The sequence below is a fragment of the Urtica dioica genome, chromosome 5 (genome assembly GCF_054948205.1).
Source record: "Urtica dioica subsp. dioica isolate 48M chromosome 5, U.dioica_male_clone48M_v1_H2, whole genome shotgun sequence".
Taxonomy (NCBI): domain Eukaryota; kingdom Viridiplantae; phylum Streptophyta; class Magnoliopsida; order Rosales; family Urticaceae; genus Urtica; species Urtica dioica.
Genome location: NC_142760.1, coordinates 9,226,925 through 9,244,591, shown reverse-complemented (window position 1 = coordinate 9,244,591; position 17,667 = coordinate 9,226,925). Strand labels below are relative to the sequence as shown.

General features: G+C 41.8%; 1 protein-coding gene and 1 pseudogene across 1 annotated transcript; one reads left to right on the top strand and one right to left on the bottom strand.

The window, feature by feature from the left end:
• Nucleotides 1–1,639: 1,639 nt before the first annotated feature.
• LOC149395103 (putative inactive receptor kinase At5g67200) lies at nucleotides 1,640–4,479 on the bottom strand (annotated as a pseudogene).
• A 1,829-nt stretch (nucleotides 4,480–6,308) lies between these two features.
• On the top strand, nucleotides 6,309–14,003 carry LOC149395102 (uncharacterized). The gene is made up of 5 exons (XM_089614214.1): nucleotides 6,309–6,646; nucleotides 8,582–9,513; nucleotides 9,820–10,410; nucleotides 11,314–12,894; nucleotides 13,399–14,003. The coding sequence occupies exons 1-5, from the start codon at nucleotides 6,309–6,311 to the stop codon at nucleotides 14,001–14,003; spliced, it is 4,047 nt and encodes a 1,348-aa protein (XP_089470340.1).
• The last annotated feature ends 3,664 nt before the right edge of the window (nucleotides 14,004–17,667 follow it).

Genomic DNA, 17,667 nt, shown 5'->3' with positions numbered 1-17,667 from the left:
AAACACAATCACACACTTTGATCAATCCTTTGTGCCTGCACATAGATTCAACAACTCTTGCATTCACAGTCGATGACGAACCAAAATAATGAAGGAGTGAGAACTAAGTCGGCGTGAAAGACTAAGAGTGTTATTCGATAATCAAAACCCTAGGAGAGTTTTGTTGGAATCGTGAAACAAATCTTCCGTGTATTGCACATATCACGTAACTAAATATGATCATATCTCCTTTAAACTCGGAACTAAACATCAAATAAATTTTAGTTTGATCGAATGAAAAAGAACGTGTGCCTGAAGTAACCCTGAAGCCTTGAACAATTAGTTCACAATATTTTGAACAAACAGTTTAGCCAAAACAAAACCATGCCACAAGAAATTAACACAATCGTATTGAAATTTCAATATGTGCTAAAGTTAGAGTACACAACTTTTAGAAATTAGATAAATGTCTTATTTCTCTTTGCATCCTCTATGAAAATGCACAACTCATGATATACACCACCATTTTTACTTAATTTGGTATCAATGTGAAGTATTTGACGAGACGATTATTTTGACACCGGCAAAGACGTATTTTTTTTTTTTGTGGTATACTTTGAATTAACTGTGGTTATTTAAAAATATAATCGCGCTCAAATTTTAAGAGAAAAAATTTGCCTTTTGTTTATCTTTTAAAACTTCGTCTATTTTGTTTAATAACGATCCTTTGGACCTTTACCCACTTAGCCTAAAGTAAAACTCTAGGCCATGTCATATAAGGGCATTCAAAATATTATAAAGTTATTTGATCCTCAACCCAAACCTATGACGTTAAATAGTTGACCATCACCATGTAAGAATGGATTTCATAGGGGTAATAGAGGTCATTTACCTAGGTTTTTCCTTTTTACCGGAGACCTTTTTGGTCATCTTAAGTCTTTCTTAAGCCTAAGAGGGAACGATCCTTTCAAATATAATCGATGACCCAACAAGCCTCGACTATATTCTTATACATGATATTACGTAAACCGACGAGGCTACATCTTGACAAAACGATATATATTGGCATCGTTTGGCATAGTTTTGTTTAAAAAAAAAAACGCTTTTAGCTGTTTTTTTTTTTAAACTGACAGGTGTTTGGTAAGCTGTTTATAAAACAGTTGTTGCTGGTAACAAAAACTGATTTTGTGTTTGGTAAAATAAATATATTATAGTAAAAAGACTAAAATAGACATAAAACAAATATTTAACAGTCTTATGGATAATCACGTGAGGATATTAAAGTAATTTTATATCAAATACAAAAACGTTTTTTCTAAAAGCTAAGATTCGTAGCTTTTGTGACTCATGTACAATTTTTAAAATCGTTTTTGAAATTTTTTCTAAAAACTGTTTTACCAAACAGTAAGATTGCATTTTGGTTTTTGCTAACAGCAAAAACAGGCTTAAAAAAGCTGTGCCAAACACGCCAATTGTCCCACTTTTCGTTGAATTGGACTTTTATGCCCCATTTAAGTTTTATTCTGACTCATGCCTAAATTTAAAACTCTCTCTCCTAGCTTCCGCAACTTTTTGTTCAGTCTGTCGTCGACCGTCCAATAACTTTACCTTTACTCTCACCCAAAATTGTTCTTTTCGGCGAGAACGACGGCGGCAGAGAAAAATCAATAGAAGTAGTAATGCAGCGAGGATCGCTACACCGCCTAGGATTCCGATGATCCAAGCCAGCTTCTTACGGTTTCGCGACTTTCTCGCCGAATTCGGCTCGCCAGCGGGTCACTCAGATGATGTGAAGCTGCGGCAAGAGATTTCGATGAGGTTGCCCACGACGGCACTGAACCGAACCACGACGGCGATGGCGGGGATCTCGCCGAAGAGTTGCAACTGGTTCTCATAGAGGTTCAGAAACTTGAGGCTCGTCTGGTTGAGCGGCAGAATATCTCCGGAGAGCCTGTTTCTGTGGAGATCCAAGACGTATAGTCGGTGGAGCTTGAGTAGCGAAGGCGGAATCTCGGCGGAGACCGTGTTCTCCGCATGACAACGACCTTCAGGCGGCGAAGCTTCGATATCGAGCTGGGAAACTTGCCGAAGAAATCGTTCTCATCGAGGAAGAGAAATTGAGGTTGACGAGGCCGGAGAGGTCGGGGATTCTGCTGGAAATCGAGTTTCCTTTGAGGCTCAGAACTCGGAGCTTGTCAAGGTCGGTCAACGCTTCGCCGTCGAGAGCTCCGGTGAGATTTTGTGAGAATCGCCTTACGAGTCTCTCATCGCAGAATTTAGTATACAATTACATTTTGTTATGCTTTCGATTACAATTTTTGTTACTTTCAAAACTTCAGTAACTTCGAATGATACCTCCAGTTACGAGCTTTGGTACTGTTAAAACTTATAAATTTTTTTTTAAGCAAATTTGATACCTCGTTACTTATAGAATTACTAGTTTTTTAGCATCGCGCTACGCGCGAATGATTTTAGCATATTATAAATGATAATAACAAGTACAATTTGTAGAGGTTAATTTGTGTTATCAAGATTCGTAAACATTGGGCACCAAAGAAACCGGCTATTAAGAAAAAACCCTTAAAAATCATAAACGAATAATAAAATGTAAAAAATTTATTTTGTACATTGATTAGACTTTCATGGGTAAATAAGACTTTCGTTCGCTTTCCAATGAAATATGGAGACACATATAAGGTGAAGGAAAATAAATATCAAAGAGAAACTAATAAAGAAAATATAAAACTAACATACACTCAAAATAATGTATGTTATTGATATAGGCTACGTTTGGTTGAGATTAAAAAGCCTTGTTTTTGTTTTTAGAAAAAACAAAACTGTTTATCCGGTGATTGGCAAAACTGTTTTTACAAAAAATTTCAAAAACGTTTTTAGATTTTGTACATGAGATAGAAAAGCTAGGATTCTTAACTTTTAGAAAAAGTGTTTTTAAGTTTGCTATATAAATTACTGTAATATCATCGTACAAAATATTATTTATATATATATATGTATATAAATAAGCATATCAATAATTATTATTTAATTATTAAGAACATGTCTATTTTAGTTTTTTTACTATAATATATTTATTTTACCAAACGCTAAATCAGTTTTTGTTACCAGCAACAACTGTTTTATAAACCATTTACCAAACACTTTGTCATTTTTTGAAAAAAAAACAGTTTTTTATAAAAACACTTTTTTAAAAAACAAAGCTATGTCAAACGGGGCCATAGTATAATATAGCATTAGTAATTATGATTATAAAATACATAAAAAAATTACACAAAATATATTGATGAAAGAGGGAGGAAAAAAAAATATATATATATAAAAAAATTACAAAATAGATTGGAAAAAAACTATAAAAAAAAAAGAACCAATGAAATATGGAGACACATATATGGTGAAGGGAAATAAATATCAAAGAGAAAAAGAAAGAGAATCTAATAAAGAAAATACAAAACTGATATACACTCAAAATAATGTATGTTATTGATATAGTATAATATAGCATCAATAATTATGATTATAAAATAAATAAAAAATTATACAAAATATATTGATGAGAGAGGGAGAAAAAAAAACAATATACATAATTTTTTTTTTACCAAAATAGATTGGAAAAAAAAACCCCCAAAAAGGCAAAGACAAAAAGAAAAAAAAAACAACCGGAAAAGACAAAGAAAAAAAAACCTAAAAGGCAGGGGAAAAAAAAAAATCGTCACGTGTCACCTTCTGGAGACGCCACGTGGCGGCCCCAGAATGAAAGAGGGGAGTGAGTTCCTCTTTATTATCTATGTTATAGATATAGTTACATTTGTCAGATACATTTGGTTACTAGTTTTGCTACTACAGTTACTTCACTCGATACCTCTATTTACAGTATATGTTATTGTTAAAATTTATTATTTTTTCAATAATAATGAAATAAATCCGAATGATTTCCTTTTTTTTTTTGTTTATTATGACATCATAATATAATGATGGATATTTTAGATGTGTTTGATAAATTTTAGATTTTTATATATGAGTAAGTGTTTTAAGCATTAAAAATCGTGTTAAAAACAATAAGTTGACATAGTTTCGCGTTGGTAACTATTATTGGTACTACATATTGAGGCATATTTGGAAGAAAAAAAAATCAAAAGAGGCATAAAAGTCTATGACTCTAAAATAAGGAGCAATTCAGTCAATTTCCTGGTTATATCTTACTACAAAAAAAAGTTTTGACTTAAGGTTATCACTAGGGACTTACTGAAGTAACTCGTTATAACTATATTTCAAATTATGATAAAGATATCTACATTGAAACGATCCTTTTGATATATATGGATTTGTTTGATTCATGAGCTATGCACGAAGCCTATATATAAGAGAAAATTAGCTAAATGCATTTATAAAAAGTCAGTTTTAATTCTATACCCTCTTCTCTTTTTTATTTTCTTTTTCATTTATTTTTTCAGCCCAAAACATCAAAATTACTTATATACCCATCATTTTAACCTTATTTTTTTTAATTAAAAAGAATAGAAAACTTGAAATCTGAGAACCCAAAGCTCCTTCTCTTCTTCTTCCCGCGTCTATCACCTAAGAGAGAGACCCCAAGAGACCTAGCACAACAAAGGAACAAGAGAGAAGAGAGACCATCCGACCAGTATAACCGGGAGAGAAAAAAACTTTCGGCAATAGAGAGAGAAAGAGAGGCGTGGGCTGAGTGAGAGGCAGAGCGAGAGTGAGCAGAGAGAGAGAGACACCGGCGGCACGGAGGACGAGGGCGGCGAGGTACAGTCCGACGAAAACTCAAGCGCGGAGAACCGAGGTAAAATCCGAGTCCTTTTAATGTATTGTATTTCTGCACACACGAGACGACCCAGGGAAACATTTATAAATTTTTTGAAAAAATAAAAAATAAAAAAATACACAAAGTGTTAGAATAGTTGCAGAGTTCGGGTATCAAACCTTCAAAACCTCTTCCCAGGCGGTTTCCTCGGTGACCCCAAAGATCTGCCTGGGCTTCTTGCTCTGTCATGGCTGGGTCATTCCCACCAGATGAGAACAAACCTTTCGAAAGCTTATGTTTATATTGTGTTTATCCTGTTTCTACGCCAATAAATTTTCCCGGTTCCTATGAGTGATTTTATAATGTATGAAAAACATAATAATAACAAAGATAAAGTTGTTAATTTAACTTGTATACCTGCTTTTTGTTCCACGTGAACAATGACTGAAGGTCGGCTGAGACATTTAAAGTCATGCTAACCTATAGAGTATTGAAAGTACATCAGTCAACATTGAATAAATGCATAGCATGCCTCTAACCAAAGAGCTTCTAATGTATTGTATAGATGGTTCCCAATAGTAATAAACAAAGAGAAAGAAAAATAAACACAACCAAGCTCTGAAAAGAAAAGCTATAGAAGAAAGCAAACATCAGCATTGTGGCTAAATTTTTTTTGGAAGTCATATAGATGGATTTTACTTTGAAATTGAAAGAAAACTTTTGACCCCGGTGTTGTATGTTTGTTGGGTGTTTGTTTCTGAACTCAGTGGTTAAGCTGTTGAATGAGAAAAGTACATATTTTGAAGAATTTCGAATGAAGTCACCGGTGAGTTTTAAGTGGTTGTGTATTGGTTTTATATTTAGGTACCCAATGAGTTCGAGTTTTCGCCAATCCATTATAGAAGCGAAAAAACAACAAGAAGAAAATGAAGATAATCACGAAGAGTCTACGGACGAAGAGAGTGTGGAGTACACGTACGAAGAAGATAACGGAAATGATGATGGTTCGAATGCATCAGAGGAAGAAGAACATGAAAGTGATGACGATGAAGAGTCGTCAAATGATCGGATCATTCAGGTAAAAACACTTAATTTATTGCAATAAAATGCTACTCTACTGCTCAGTAGAGCATATTTTGCTCCAGTCTACAGCTCTGTAGAGTAAACAATATTAATAGAATTATAGTTTTTATTCTATCCGACTAAAGCAAAATTAAGAAAAATAATAATTATAACTTGTTTACTACTGTTCTTACGTTTTTTTCAGATCAAAGATTTAGAACCATTGAAGCCAGTTCTTAAAGAGGACGAATATTTCCCGATGAAGATCACTATAAGAAGTAATTTTGATGAGTATTACAAACTTATCAAGAAAGGTTTGATCAGGAATGAGTTTGAGATTCTCAAGAAGACGCAATTCGGCCATCTTCTCACTTTTCCTAAACAATACCAACACTCGAGTCAAATGATGTGGAACTTTGTTCTTCGTCAGATTCAGACAAAGAAGAAAAATGAAATGTGGATGATGGTTAATTCAACACCAATGAGATTTTCAATGGAAGACTATCAAATGATTACGGGGCTCAACTTCACTCATGTTTCAGATAGAGAGAAAATCAAAGATGAAGCATCTCAGAATGTATGCCTTGCGACCGAGTTTTTTGGTAGGAAAAAAATCAACATTGATAATTTGGTGTGTGAACTCGAGAAAAAATCCGTGAGAACCAAGAATATTAACTACGACAAGGTTAAGACCGCTCTTCTTTTATTTTTGACTGGTGTCTTATTCGGGTATGAGAAAAAGACTCCGATTGAAGATTGGATCGTTGGGCTAGTTGATGATATTGAAGTGTTCGATCGATTCGATTGGGGTGTTGAATCGTATAAGTGCACATTGGCAGCTCTTAGGAAGGACGTAAAGGCAAAACTAGAAGAAAACTCAAAAAATAAGGAGAAGACATATACGTTTTTAGGATTCATGCATGCTTTTCAGGTATGATTTTCATGTTCTATCTGATAAGTGAGATTCATTCACACTTATCTATGACTCTTAGATAAGAATCGAAGCTTGTTCTTAATGTTTTTGATATTATTTTGTAGTTTTCATTGCATTTTCAGGTTTGAGAGAGTATGAGAAGGTAGTGGTGCGAAAACGGGCTGAATCGGAGCTAAATCGAGCAAGTTATGGTCATTTGAAGTCAAGTCAACAAAAGTCAACGGAGGTCAACAAGAAGTCAGCTTCTCAAGGCTGGCGCGCCGCGCCTATTTAATGGCGCGCCGCGCCCCTGGTGACCAAATTTTCACCCGAGAGCTCGAGCGGCCAACGCGCAAGAGAGGCGCGGCGCGCCTTCAGAAATTCAAGAGTGGCGCGGCGCGCCTGTTATGTGGCGCGCCGCGCCAGGTGCTTTTTCAGAATTCTTGGAGCTCGTCTTTTAAATCATTTCTGGCCCTTGGATCTCATCCAAGGGTCCATATTTGCTCCGAAAACCTCTTCTAAACCCTCATATACACTTATTCAAAGAAAAAAAGAGGAGGCTTTAGCATAGAACACTTTAGTTTTTGTTTTGAAACCTTGAGAGAGAAAGTGAGAGAGAGAAAGCTAGGGTTGACACTCATTTTTGTTCTTGAGCTTGGAAGTGAAGAAGAAGAGGGAGAAGTGACAACCTCCATCATCCTCATCATCTCCATTTGTTCATCCTTAACTCTATCTCTTTTATTTGTTGTTATTTACTTATTTACTCCACTTAATGCTTTGTTGAACATATTTTAAGCTTTCAAGCATTCTATTGAGTTTTGTTGATTATTTTTATCTATTGAGCATTGAGTATTGTGATTACTTTATTGTTTTATCTTAGTGGAATATTGAAGTAGTGCTTGAGTTAATGAAAGCTTTGTTTGGTTGTTGAGATTAGCATTCAATGTCTTGTTTCTTTATTGTTTTGTTTCTTTTACTTATTTCAATTTTACTTTGTTTATTCTTAATTATGAGTAGCTAAATAGATTTGGGGTGCGATGTAGTTGAGTAGTTGAGTTGGTTGGTCAAACCTTTAGATTAGATTTTGTGCTTCATGGTTGGGTTGAGAGTGAAATATTATGGGTATGGGTTGTGTGTTAACGCTAATTAGAGTAGCTAACTAATTAGTGAACCTTAGACGAGTTTAGAAACCGAGAGGTAATAAACGAGTGAGCTCTACCCGTCCCATCATTAACCTTCCTAGAGCTATAGAAAGACTAGGGGGTAGATGTAGTTGATTGAAATCCCGGGCTAAATGCGGTTTTGTGTTTTAGTAGGACCCAAACCGAGAGGTGTAAGTTCGACACGTAACTAGATTCCTAAAGACTCGAGAGAGATTAGTGAATGTTTTAAGAGGGATTGAGACTAAATTTTACAACTCTAAACCCGAGCTTAGAATCGTACCAAGACCGACCGACTCGATGAAATAACGAAATCGCGCCCCTTCCTTTTAACTTGTGTTTAAATAGTGTTTTCACTTTTGTTTACATTTCATCTTGTTCTCAAAACAATCAAAAACCCCCCATTTTTCATTTTCCATAACTCGAAAAAGAAAGCTAGTGAGTTTGCTTCGGAAATAGTCTAGAGTCCTTGTGGGATCGATATCCGTGCTTTTGCACTTTATTACTTGACGACACGTTCGCTTGCGTCGTGTAGAATTTTTCTTTAGTTAAGAAAATTCCCATCAAGTTTTTGGCGCCGTTGCCGGGGACTTCGGTTCTATTTTTGATTGAATTATCTAGTTTAATTTTTGAGTTTGTTTGTTATTCTTGTGCTTATTGTGTGCCTCTTATGTTTTAAAGGTGTATGCGACGACGTAACCCTCCGCTCATTCCTATCAATCACGAGATCGAACGGACTTGCCGACGGAACCGAGCGGAGGCAAGGCGAGCCGCCATGGAAGGAGGCAATGAAGCACAACATCATGCTCGTCGAAACGCGGAACATGGAGAAGAACGAAGGACCATACTCGACTATGGTCAACCTACTTTCGACGAGCACCAATCGGCAATACGAATTCCGGAGATGGAAGGGAACCCAAACTTCGAGATTAAAACCTCGATCATCCACATGGTGCAAAACAACCAATTTGCCGGTTCCCCCTCCGAAGATCCGCAAGACCACATCAACAACTTCTTGCGGATTTGCAACACGTTCAATCTCCCTCACTTATCCAAGGAGGCCGTGTGTCTACGACTCTTCCCGTTCTCCATCCGAGACCGCGCACATGGGTGGTTATCCTCTCTTGCTCCGGGTTCGATCACCACATGGGATGACTTATGCTCGAAGTTCATCTCACGATTCTTCACTTTTGAGAAGATGACCCGGAGGAGAAACGAAATCCATAACTTTGGACAATACGACGGAGAGTCCCTTTACGAAGCGTGGGCTCGCTTCAAGGACATGATTCGGAAGTGTCCGGGCCACGGTATTGCGGAGTGGGTGCAACTCCAAATCTTCTATAGCGGGCTTATGGCCTCGACGCAAGACCGAGTCAACACCGCATCGGGAGGCTCACTTCTCGACAACACCACCACCGATGCATTTGCACTACTCGAGAAGATGGCCCAAGTGAACGATCAATGCCCGGTCGAGAGGAGAATTGCCGCGAGAGAACCGATAACTCCGGAGATGGAGCTCCTCAAATCGTTGACAATTGAGGTAGCCAAACTCGCAAAGACCGTCCACGGAAAAGAAGCGGTGAAGGCGGTGGGAACATCTCACCACAAGTGTGGTTTGTGTGCGGGTCCTCATCCGACGGACGAATGTGGCGAGATAGAGGAGTCCAAGTTTGTGGGAAACCACAACAATCGTCCCACGTACCAAAACTCGGGGAATTATTACACGGGAGCGAGGAACAATCATCCAAACTTCTCATGGAGAAATCCTCAAGACCAAGTGACGATGCAACCGGCTCCACCTCAACACCAACAACCATACCTTCCACCACATCATCAACAACATCAACACCCACCGCCTCAACAACAACATCAACAACACCATGGGAGCTCACAATACCGGAATAATCCTCCTCCTCAAGACAAGAGACCAAATCTTGAAGATTTAATTGCCCAAATGGCAATTGAAAACACCAAGTTCATGACGAACACCACGGCCGCACTCGAACGCCAAGAAGCGGTCCTCAAAAGCAACTCGGCCCAAATAAGAACTCTTGAAGTTCAAATGGGTCACTTCGCTAAAGCCATGAGCGAGAGACCGCAAGGGTCCCTTCCAAGCAATACCGATGTCAACCCCCGATCACAATGTAACGCCATCACTTTGAGAAGTGGTAATGTGGTTGACAACTCGACCGAGAGCCAAGAGAAAAAGAAAGGAAAGGGGCATGTAGACGAGTCTTCACCGACGGATCAAGCTTCACCGACGCGACTTCCGATTGCTCCACCAACCACCAAGGTTCCCGTTCAAGTCCCGTTCCCTCAACGCCTCAAGAAAAACAACATCGACAAGCAATTTGGTAAGTTTCTTGACATCTTCAAGAAACTAGAGATCAATATACCATTTGCCGATGCGATAGAGCAAATGCCGAAATACGCGAAATTCCTAAAGGAGATCATTTCCCACAAGAGACGGATAAGCGAAGAGTGCGATACTATAGCTCTCACCGAGGAGTGTAGTGCGATTATCCAACGGAGGCTACCCACGAAGTTGAAAGATCCGGGGAGCTTCACCGTTCCTTGTGATATTGGAGGCTCGAATCTTGGGAGGGCGTTATGTGACTTGGGAGCTAGCATCAACTTGATGCCGTACTCAATCTTCCTCAAGCTTGGAATCGGAGAAATCAAACCGACTCGCATCACGCTTCAAATGGCGGACCGGTCAATCAAGTATCCTCGTGGAGTGATTGAAGATGTACTCGTCAAGGTTGATAAGTTCATCCTCCCCGCGGATTTTGTTGTGCTCGACATGGAGGAAGATCGGAACATTCCGATCATTTTGGGGAGACCTTTCTTAGCGACCGCCGGTGCGCTCATCGATGTGCAAAAAGGAGAATTGAAGTTGCGGGTCAATGGCGAAGAAGCTCATTTCAACGTCTTCGACTCGGTGAAGTATTCGAGAGCTAGCGATGACGTGTTCCGAGTCGATATGTGCAACGCCATCATCAACGATTATGCTCACCAATCCACCGACTCACTCGAGGTATGTCTTCTAAACTCAATGGATTTTGCTAATGAGTTGTTGAGATGTGAAGCTTTAGGTGAAGCAAATTACATGGATAGCTTTGAGCCAAACCGAAAGAAGTATTTTGAAAGTTTGGGAGAGAGACCACCACGAGTCCTTCCATCCATCGAGAAGCCACCCGAGCTAGAGCTCAAGGAGTTGCCATCGCACCTCCGATATTCCTACCTAGGAGACGAGTCCACACTCCCGGTGATCATTTCCGCTCACTTGAGCAAAATGGAGGAAGAGAAAATCTTGGAGGTGTTGCGGAGACACAAGACCGCTTTAGGATGGACTTTGTCCGACATCAAAGGCATTAGTTCATCCTATTGCACGCACCGAATCCTCATGGAAGACGACCACCGCCCCTCGATCGAGCATCAAAGACGACTCAACCCGGCGATGAAGGAAGTGGTGAGAAAGGAGATTTTGAAGTGGCTCGACGCCGGAGTCATTTACGCCATCTCCGATAGCCCTTGGGTGAGCCCGGTTCAATGTGTGCCGAAGAAAGGAGGCATAACGGTGGTGAAGAACGCCAACAACGAGCTCATTCCGACTCGAACGGTGACCGGTCACCGCATTTGCATGGACTACCGAAAGCTCAACAACGCAACTCGGAAAGACCATTTTCCGTTGCCATTCATTGATCAAATGCTCGACCGTCTCGCCGGCCACAACTACTATTGCTTCCTCGACGGCTATTCCGGGTATAATCAAATCGCCATCGCCCCCGAAGATCAAGAGAAGACCACTTTCACGTGTCCCTACGGCACGTTTGCTTTCCGGAGAATGCCATTTGGGCTATGCAACGCACCGGCGACTTTCCAACGGTGCATGATGGCGATCTTCTCCGACATGGTGGAGCGTACCATCGAGGTATTCATGGACGATTTCTCGGTGTTTGGTTCCGACTTTGACCAATACCTTGAACATTTGTCCATGGTGCTTTCGAGGTGTGTTGAGACCAACCTTGTGCTAAATTGGGAGAAGTGTCACTTTATGGTGAAAGAAGGCATTGTGTTGGGTCATCGAATCTCGGCGAAAGGATTGGAGGTTGACCGAGCAAAGATAGAGACGATTTCTAAGTTACCTCCTCCAATATCGGTGAAGGGAGTCCGAAGCTTTCTCGGCCATGCGGGTTTCTATAGGCGCTTCATCAAAGATTTTTCAAAGATCACTAAGCCTCTTTGTGGCTTGCTCGAGAAGGACGCGAAGTTTGTTTTCACTTTGGAGTGTTTGGAAGCTTTCAACACTCTAAAGAAGATGTTAAGCACGGCCCCGATCATCACCGCCCCGAATTGGGACTTGCCTTTTGAGTTGATGTGTGACGCGAGTGACTTCGCGGTTGGAGCTGTTCTCGGTCAAAGGAAGGACAAGGTCTTCCGCACCATCTACTACGCAAGCCGAACTCTCAACGAAGCTCAACTCAACTACACCACCACCGAAAAGGAGCTCTTAGCCGTGGTGTTTGCCTTCGACAAGTTCCGGCCGTACGTCATCGGAAACAAGGTGGTAGTCTACACCGATCACGCCGCGATACGATATTTAATGACGAAGAAAGATGCCAAGCCTCGGCTTATTCGGTGGGTTCTCTTGCTTCAAGAATTTGATGTGGAGGTCAAGGACAAGAAAGGAACGGAGAATTTGGTAGCCGACCATCTCTCGCGTCTCGAGACCTTTGAGCACGTCCATGATCGTGCCAAGCCCATTGACGACTTATTCCCCGACGAGAAACTCATGGCGGTTCAAGGAGTCGCACTACCATGGTATGCCGACTATGTCAACTATTTAGTCGGCGAGGTGATTCCGGAAGACCTCAAGTCGTACCAAAAGAAGAAGTTTCTCTCGGATGTTCGAAGGTACTATTGGGAAGAGCCGATTCTCTATCGGCAATGTGCGGATCAAATCATTCGTCGGTGTGTTCCGGAAGATGAGATGGACTCGGTGATGAGGCATTGCCACAAGTTGGAATGTGGAGGGCACTTCGGCCCGACACGCACCGCGGCTAAGATTCTCCAAAGCGGTTTTTATTGGCCGTCGATCTTCAAGGATTGCCGAGAGTTCATCATGGCGTGCGATCGATGTCAACGGACGGGAAACATCTCCAACCGAAACGAGATGCCATTGACAAATGTTCAAGAGATCGAGCCGTTTGATGTGTGGGGGATCGACTTCATGGGCCCATTTCCATCGTCCTACAACAACAAGTATATCCTCCTCGCGGTGGATTATGTAACGAAGTGGGTCGAAGCTAAAGCGACACCGATGAGTGACGGGAAAGCGGTCCTAAACTTCCTCAAGAAGAACATCTTCTCTCGATTCGGTACCCCTCGAGCCATCATAAGCGACGGTGGGTCTCACTTTTGCAACCGCCAATTTGAAGCGCTTCTCACCAAGTATAGCGTTACCCATCGGAAAGCGTTGGCTTATCATCCTCAAGCCAATGGCCAAGCGGAAGTGTCGAATCGAGAAATCAAGCAAATTCTCGAAAAGACGGTGGGTAGTTCGTTGAAAGATTGGTCTAACAAGCTCGACGACGCTCTTTGGGCTTACCGAACCGCATTCAAAACGCCCTTAGGTATGTCTCCGTATCGACTTGTTTATGGAAAAGCTTGTCACTTACCGGTTGAGCTTGAGCACAAGGCCTTGTGGGCGATGAAAAAGCTAAACTTCGACTACCAAGCGGCGGGACAACAACGACTCCTTCACCTCAACGCCCTTGACGAGCTAAGAACCGATGCGTATGAGAACGCAAAGATCTACAAAGAAAAGACCAAGGCGTGGCATGACAAACATATCGTGCGCAAGGAGTTCGTAGTGGGTCAACGAGTTCTTCTCTTCAACTCTAGGTTGAAACTCTTTCCCGGGAAGCTGAAATCTCGATGGTCCGGACCGTTCGAAGTCACTCAAGTGTTCCCGTACGGCTCGGTGGAACTCAAGGCCGCAAATGGATCGGTATTCAAAGTGAATGGACAACGTGTGAAGCCTTACTACGGTGGAGTATTCGAGAGTGAGCGGGTAGTCACTCTCCTCGATCCCGAATGATGAACATCAAAACGGTACCCCGTCGAGCTCTAGACGTTAAATTAAGCGCTTATGGGAGGCAACCCACAAATTTCTTTCATTGAATTTTCATTTGATTTTCTTCAATTTTATTTTCTTTAAATATTCTGTGTGAAGTTTTCTTTCTTAGTTTTTATTTTGTTCTTTTTTTTTGTATTTCAAAAAAAAAAAAAAAAAAAAAAAAAAAAAAAGCTTCAGGGCGCGGCGCGCTTGACAAGTGGCGCGCCGCGCCTAAAGGAAAAAAACTTACCGAGAGCAGGCGCGTTGAGGCGCGCTCAAGGGCGCGGCGCGCCTTTGCTTTTCTGGACATTGGCGCGGCGCGCTTGATAAGTGGCGCGGCGCGCCTACGCGTTTTAATAACCCCGATTTGGCTCAAAACACCTCATTTTCAAAATTTTCACAAACTCTCTCCTCTTCTCTCCGACCCATACTCATTTTTGCTCGAAAATTTCTCATTCCAAACACAAAATTTCTTCAAAATCTTGCATCCAACATCATCATTTGTGCGTTTACTCCGGATTTCATCGTCGATTTCAACTCATTTTGGCATTTTTTCACCCGAATTTCAACTTTTGAGGTGAGTTTGATTTCGAATTTTTATGAGTTGTTTGCACATTTTGAGCTTGGATATTGGTATAATAATGTGTTTAGGATGTTTTTAGATGTGTTTGGGTGATCAAAACTCTAGTTTAGTGTGGTGTTCTTAGGAAAATCTCATGCACGCTAGGTGTTCGTAAAAATGTCCGAGAGAGAAATTTTGTGATTTTTGTGTGTTTTAGGCCGAATTTGAACTTGTTGTTGACTTCATATAAGGTGGTAGTGTGGTGCATAAGTGTTGATTTGACAATTTTGAACATAGGGTCGATTTTTAATTTTTTCCATATTGTGACCCGTTTTCCCGGACGCCGCGTCCCGGCGTCGGGAGTCTAATGCCGTGTCGAGTTGTGATTTTCAGGAATGGCACCAAAGCGAGCGAGGGCGGCGTCAGCCCGTGGAACTCCGTTGTCGAGGCTCATCGTAGGAGCCGACGCTAAATGGGCAAAAATCGTAGAAAAGAACTTCATCCCGGAGAGGAAATTCATACCGAGCCCCGACAACGGCAACCTCATGGCTCAAATCGAAGAGCGCGGGTGGACAAAATTAGCGACCATCGAGACCCGCGCTATCATGGACCTCGTTCGTGAATTTTACGCGAACCTTGGGGCCACCGAAGAAACGAGCCCTTCGGTAACGGTTCGGGGGGTTTTCGTGAGCATAACGTCGAGGGCAATCAACGAGCATCTCGGCCTCCCTAATATACCCGACGACGACTACCACAACTTAGCCCTCAACCCTCCATTCAACGATATTTTGACCACGTTGTGCGGCCCCGGAGCGTCGTGGAAGCGCAATCAAGCGGGAGAACCGCTCGAGCTCAAGACAACACACATGAGCAAGTACGCAAAAACTTGGGCTCATTTCATAAGCTCGAACATCATGCCGAGCACGCACGCCCACGGCCTATCGATCTCCAAAGTGGTGCTCTTGTATTGCATCGTCACCGGGCGTAGTGTCAACGTCGGGAAAATAATTCGAGCAAAGATGTTCGATGCGGCAAAGTGTTCTACAACCGGCGGTCTCGGTTTTGGCGGGCTTATCACGGAGATGTGTGAGACGGCCAATGTGAAGACGTATGACGACGAAGAGAGGGCGCCGAAAGGGAAGAAGATCGACTCCGCCTTCATCAACGGTCTTCCTCAAATGGCCGGGCTAGCGGAGGCGAATGGAAGAGGCTTCCTCAACATGGCTCCCGACCTCGAGGAACCCGCCCGCTACCGACACGCGGCTCCGGAAGCGCCTATGCCCGAGCCCGACATCAATGAGCCACAATACGCTCAAGTGCTCGCAATGATGGGGAACCTCGGTGTCGCCTCTCAAGAGCGGTACCAAGTCGAGGACCGAAGGTGGGATGACTTCATGCGTCAAGAAGCCGAGCGGCGCCAACAGGACGATCAAAGATGGGAGTACACCTCTCAATTCATGCGCGAGGAGACGGAACGACGCCGTGTAGAAGACCAAAGGTGGGAGCAATCGGAGGCTCGACTTGGGCAACTCGAGCGGAGCATCGATCAACTCGGTGCGGCGCACAACTCGCTCGCCACCTTTGTCGAGAATCAACACTCGTGGTTCTCGACCACGGCGGAGTTCGGCTACAACGCCTACACCCAATGGACTTCCGGAGGCGCCTCGGCAAGCTACCCCGACGCAAGTGGATCCGGTGCATCGTCAAGCCTCCCCGACGGCTTCTTCGACCCATTCCCGCCATGTTACCGATACCAAAGCTACTACGACGCACCACCGCCACCGCCGGACAATGATGGCGACACCGCCATGTGATCTCTTAGCTCCGCCCCCCTCCAATGCGCGCCATCGAGGACAATGTCGAGTTCAAGTTTGGGGGGGTGTTTCCACAAATTGCGGGGGCTTGTCGGTACTCTATTTTCTCTCTTTTCTCATTTTTCATGGATAATTTAAGTTTTATTGCTTTATTTTCGTTTTCGTAGCATATTTTGTTTTGGATAATTTAAGTTTGTTTGTTGTGTTATGTGTGTCTTTGGTTTAATCTAGTTTTTTTTTTTCTTTTTAGGTTTTCCATAATTTGTGTGACTTGATCTTAAGTAGCTTAATTTCATAATTTATTTTCTTTCCTTTTTTTTTGTCGTGTTTGGATGTGTGAAATGCCTTGGTTTTGCTTGTGGAATATGAATGTTGATGACCCGTAGAATCTTGAGACTTAGGAGTAATAGCAATGTATCTTTCTTGCGCTACAAGTCTTGTGCTTGACCAAAACTCTATGGTGGCTTTGCTTAGCTTTTAGTGACCCGATGAATCTTCATCTCACGTTGCACGTTTCGAGTCCATAGAGAGTATTTAGGAGTTTTGAAAATCTAACCTTAGCAAGAATGCATCTCGGAACACTAGAACCGTTTGATCCTTCCTCGAGGCTCAATGGTAATAGGAGAGAAGCGTTAGGATGAAAAAGGCATAGGAATAGCCAATCGAGCCAAAAGCCAACCCGTTCTACTTCCACTTAGAACCCTTTTCACAAAAAGCCGAACGTAAATCAACTCTTGATACATAGTCACAAAGAAGCCTAGCCAATGAATTGAAATTCCCACAAAGAACCCCGTGATCTAGCGACTCTTGAGTGACTCTTTGAGCGTGTGTGTGATATCTTGTAGATTGTGTGCTCTCTTTACTTGTCGAAATTTGTGCCGCGCCGGCTTTTGTTTATATCCATGTAAATTATTATTTCCCTTTATTTCTTCAAAAAAAAAAAAAAAAAAAAAAAAAAAAAAAAAAAAAGAGCACAAATCTTGCTTGGTAAAGAGATGTACATATTCATATATCCTTTTACATTTTATTTTATGTTGTTTGTATTTGGCGTGGTGCAACATTTCTTGTTAGACAAGCAATCACATAATCTAGACTAGAGTTTGAAAAGTCTAAGTTTGGGGGTATTGGTGAAGCTTAGTGTTAACGAAGAAAAGAATGTAAAAGAAAGTTGTGAATGTTGCTCTTTTGGTGAGTATGAGTCGCTAGGGTAGCGTGTTTAGTCACTTAAAAACTCCATATCCTACCCTTGACCCAAGCCTAACGTTACAAG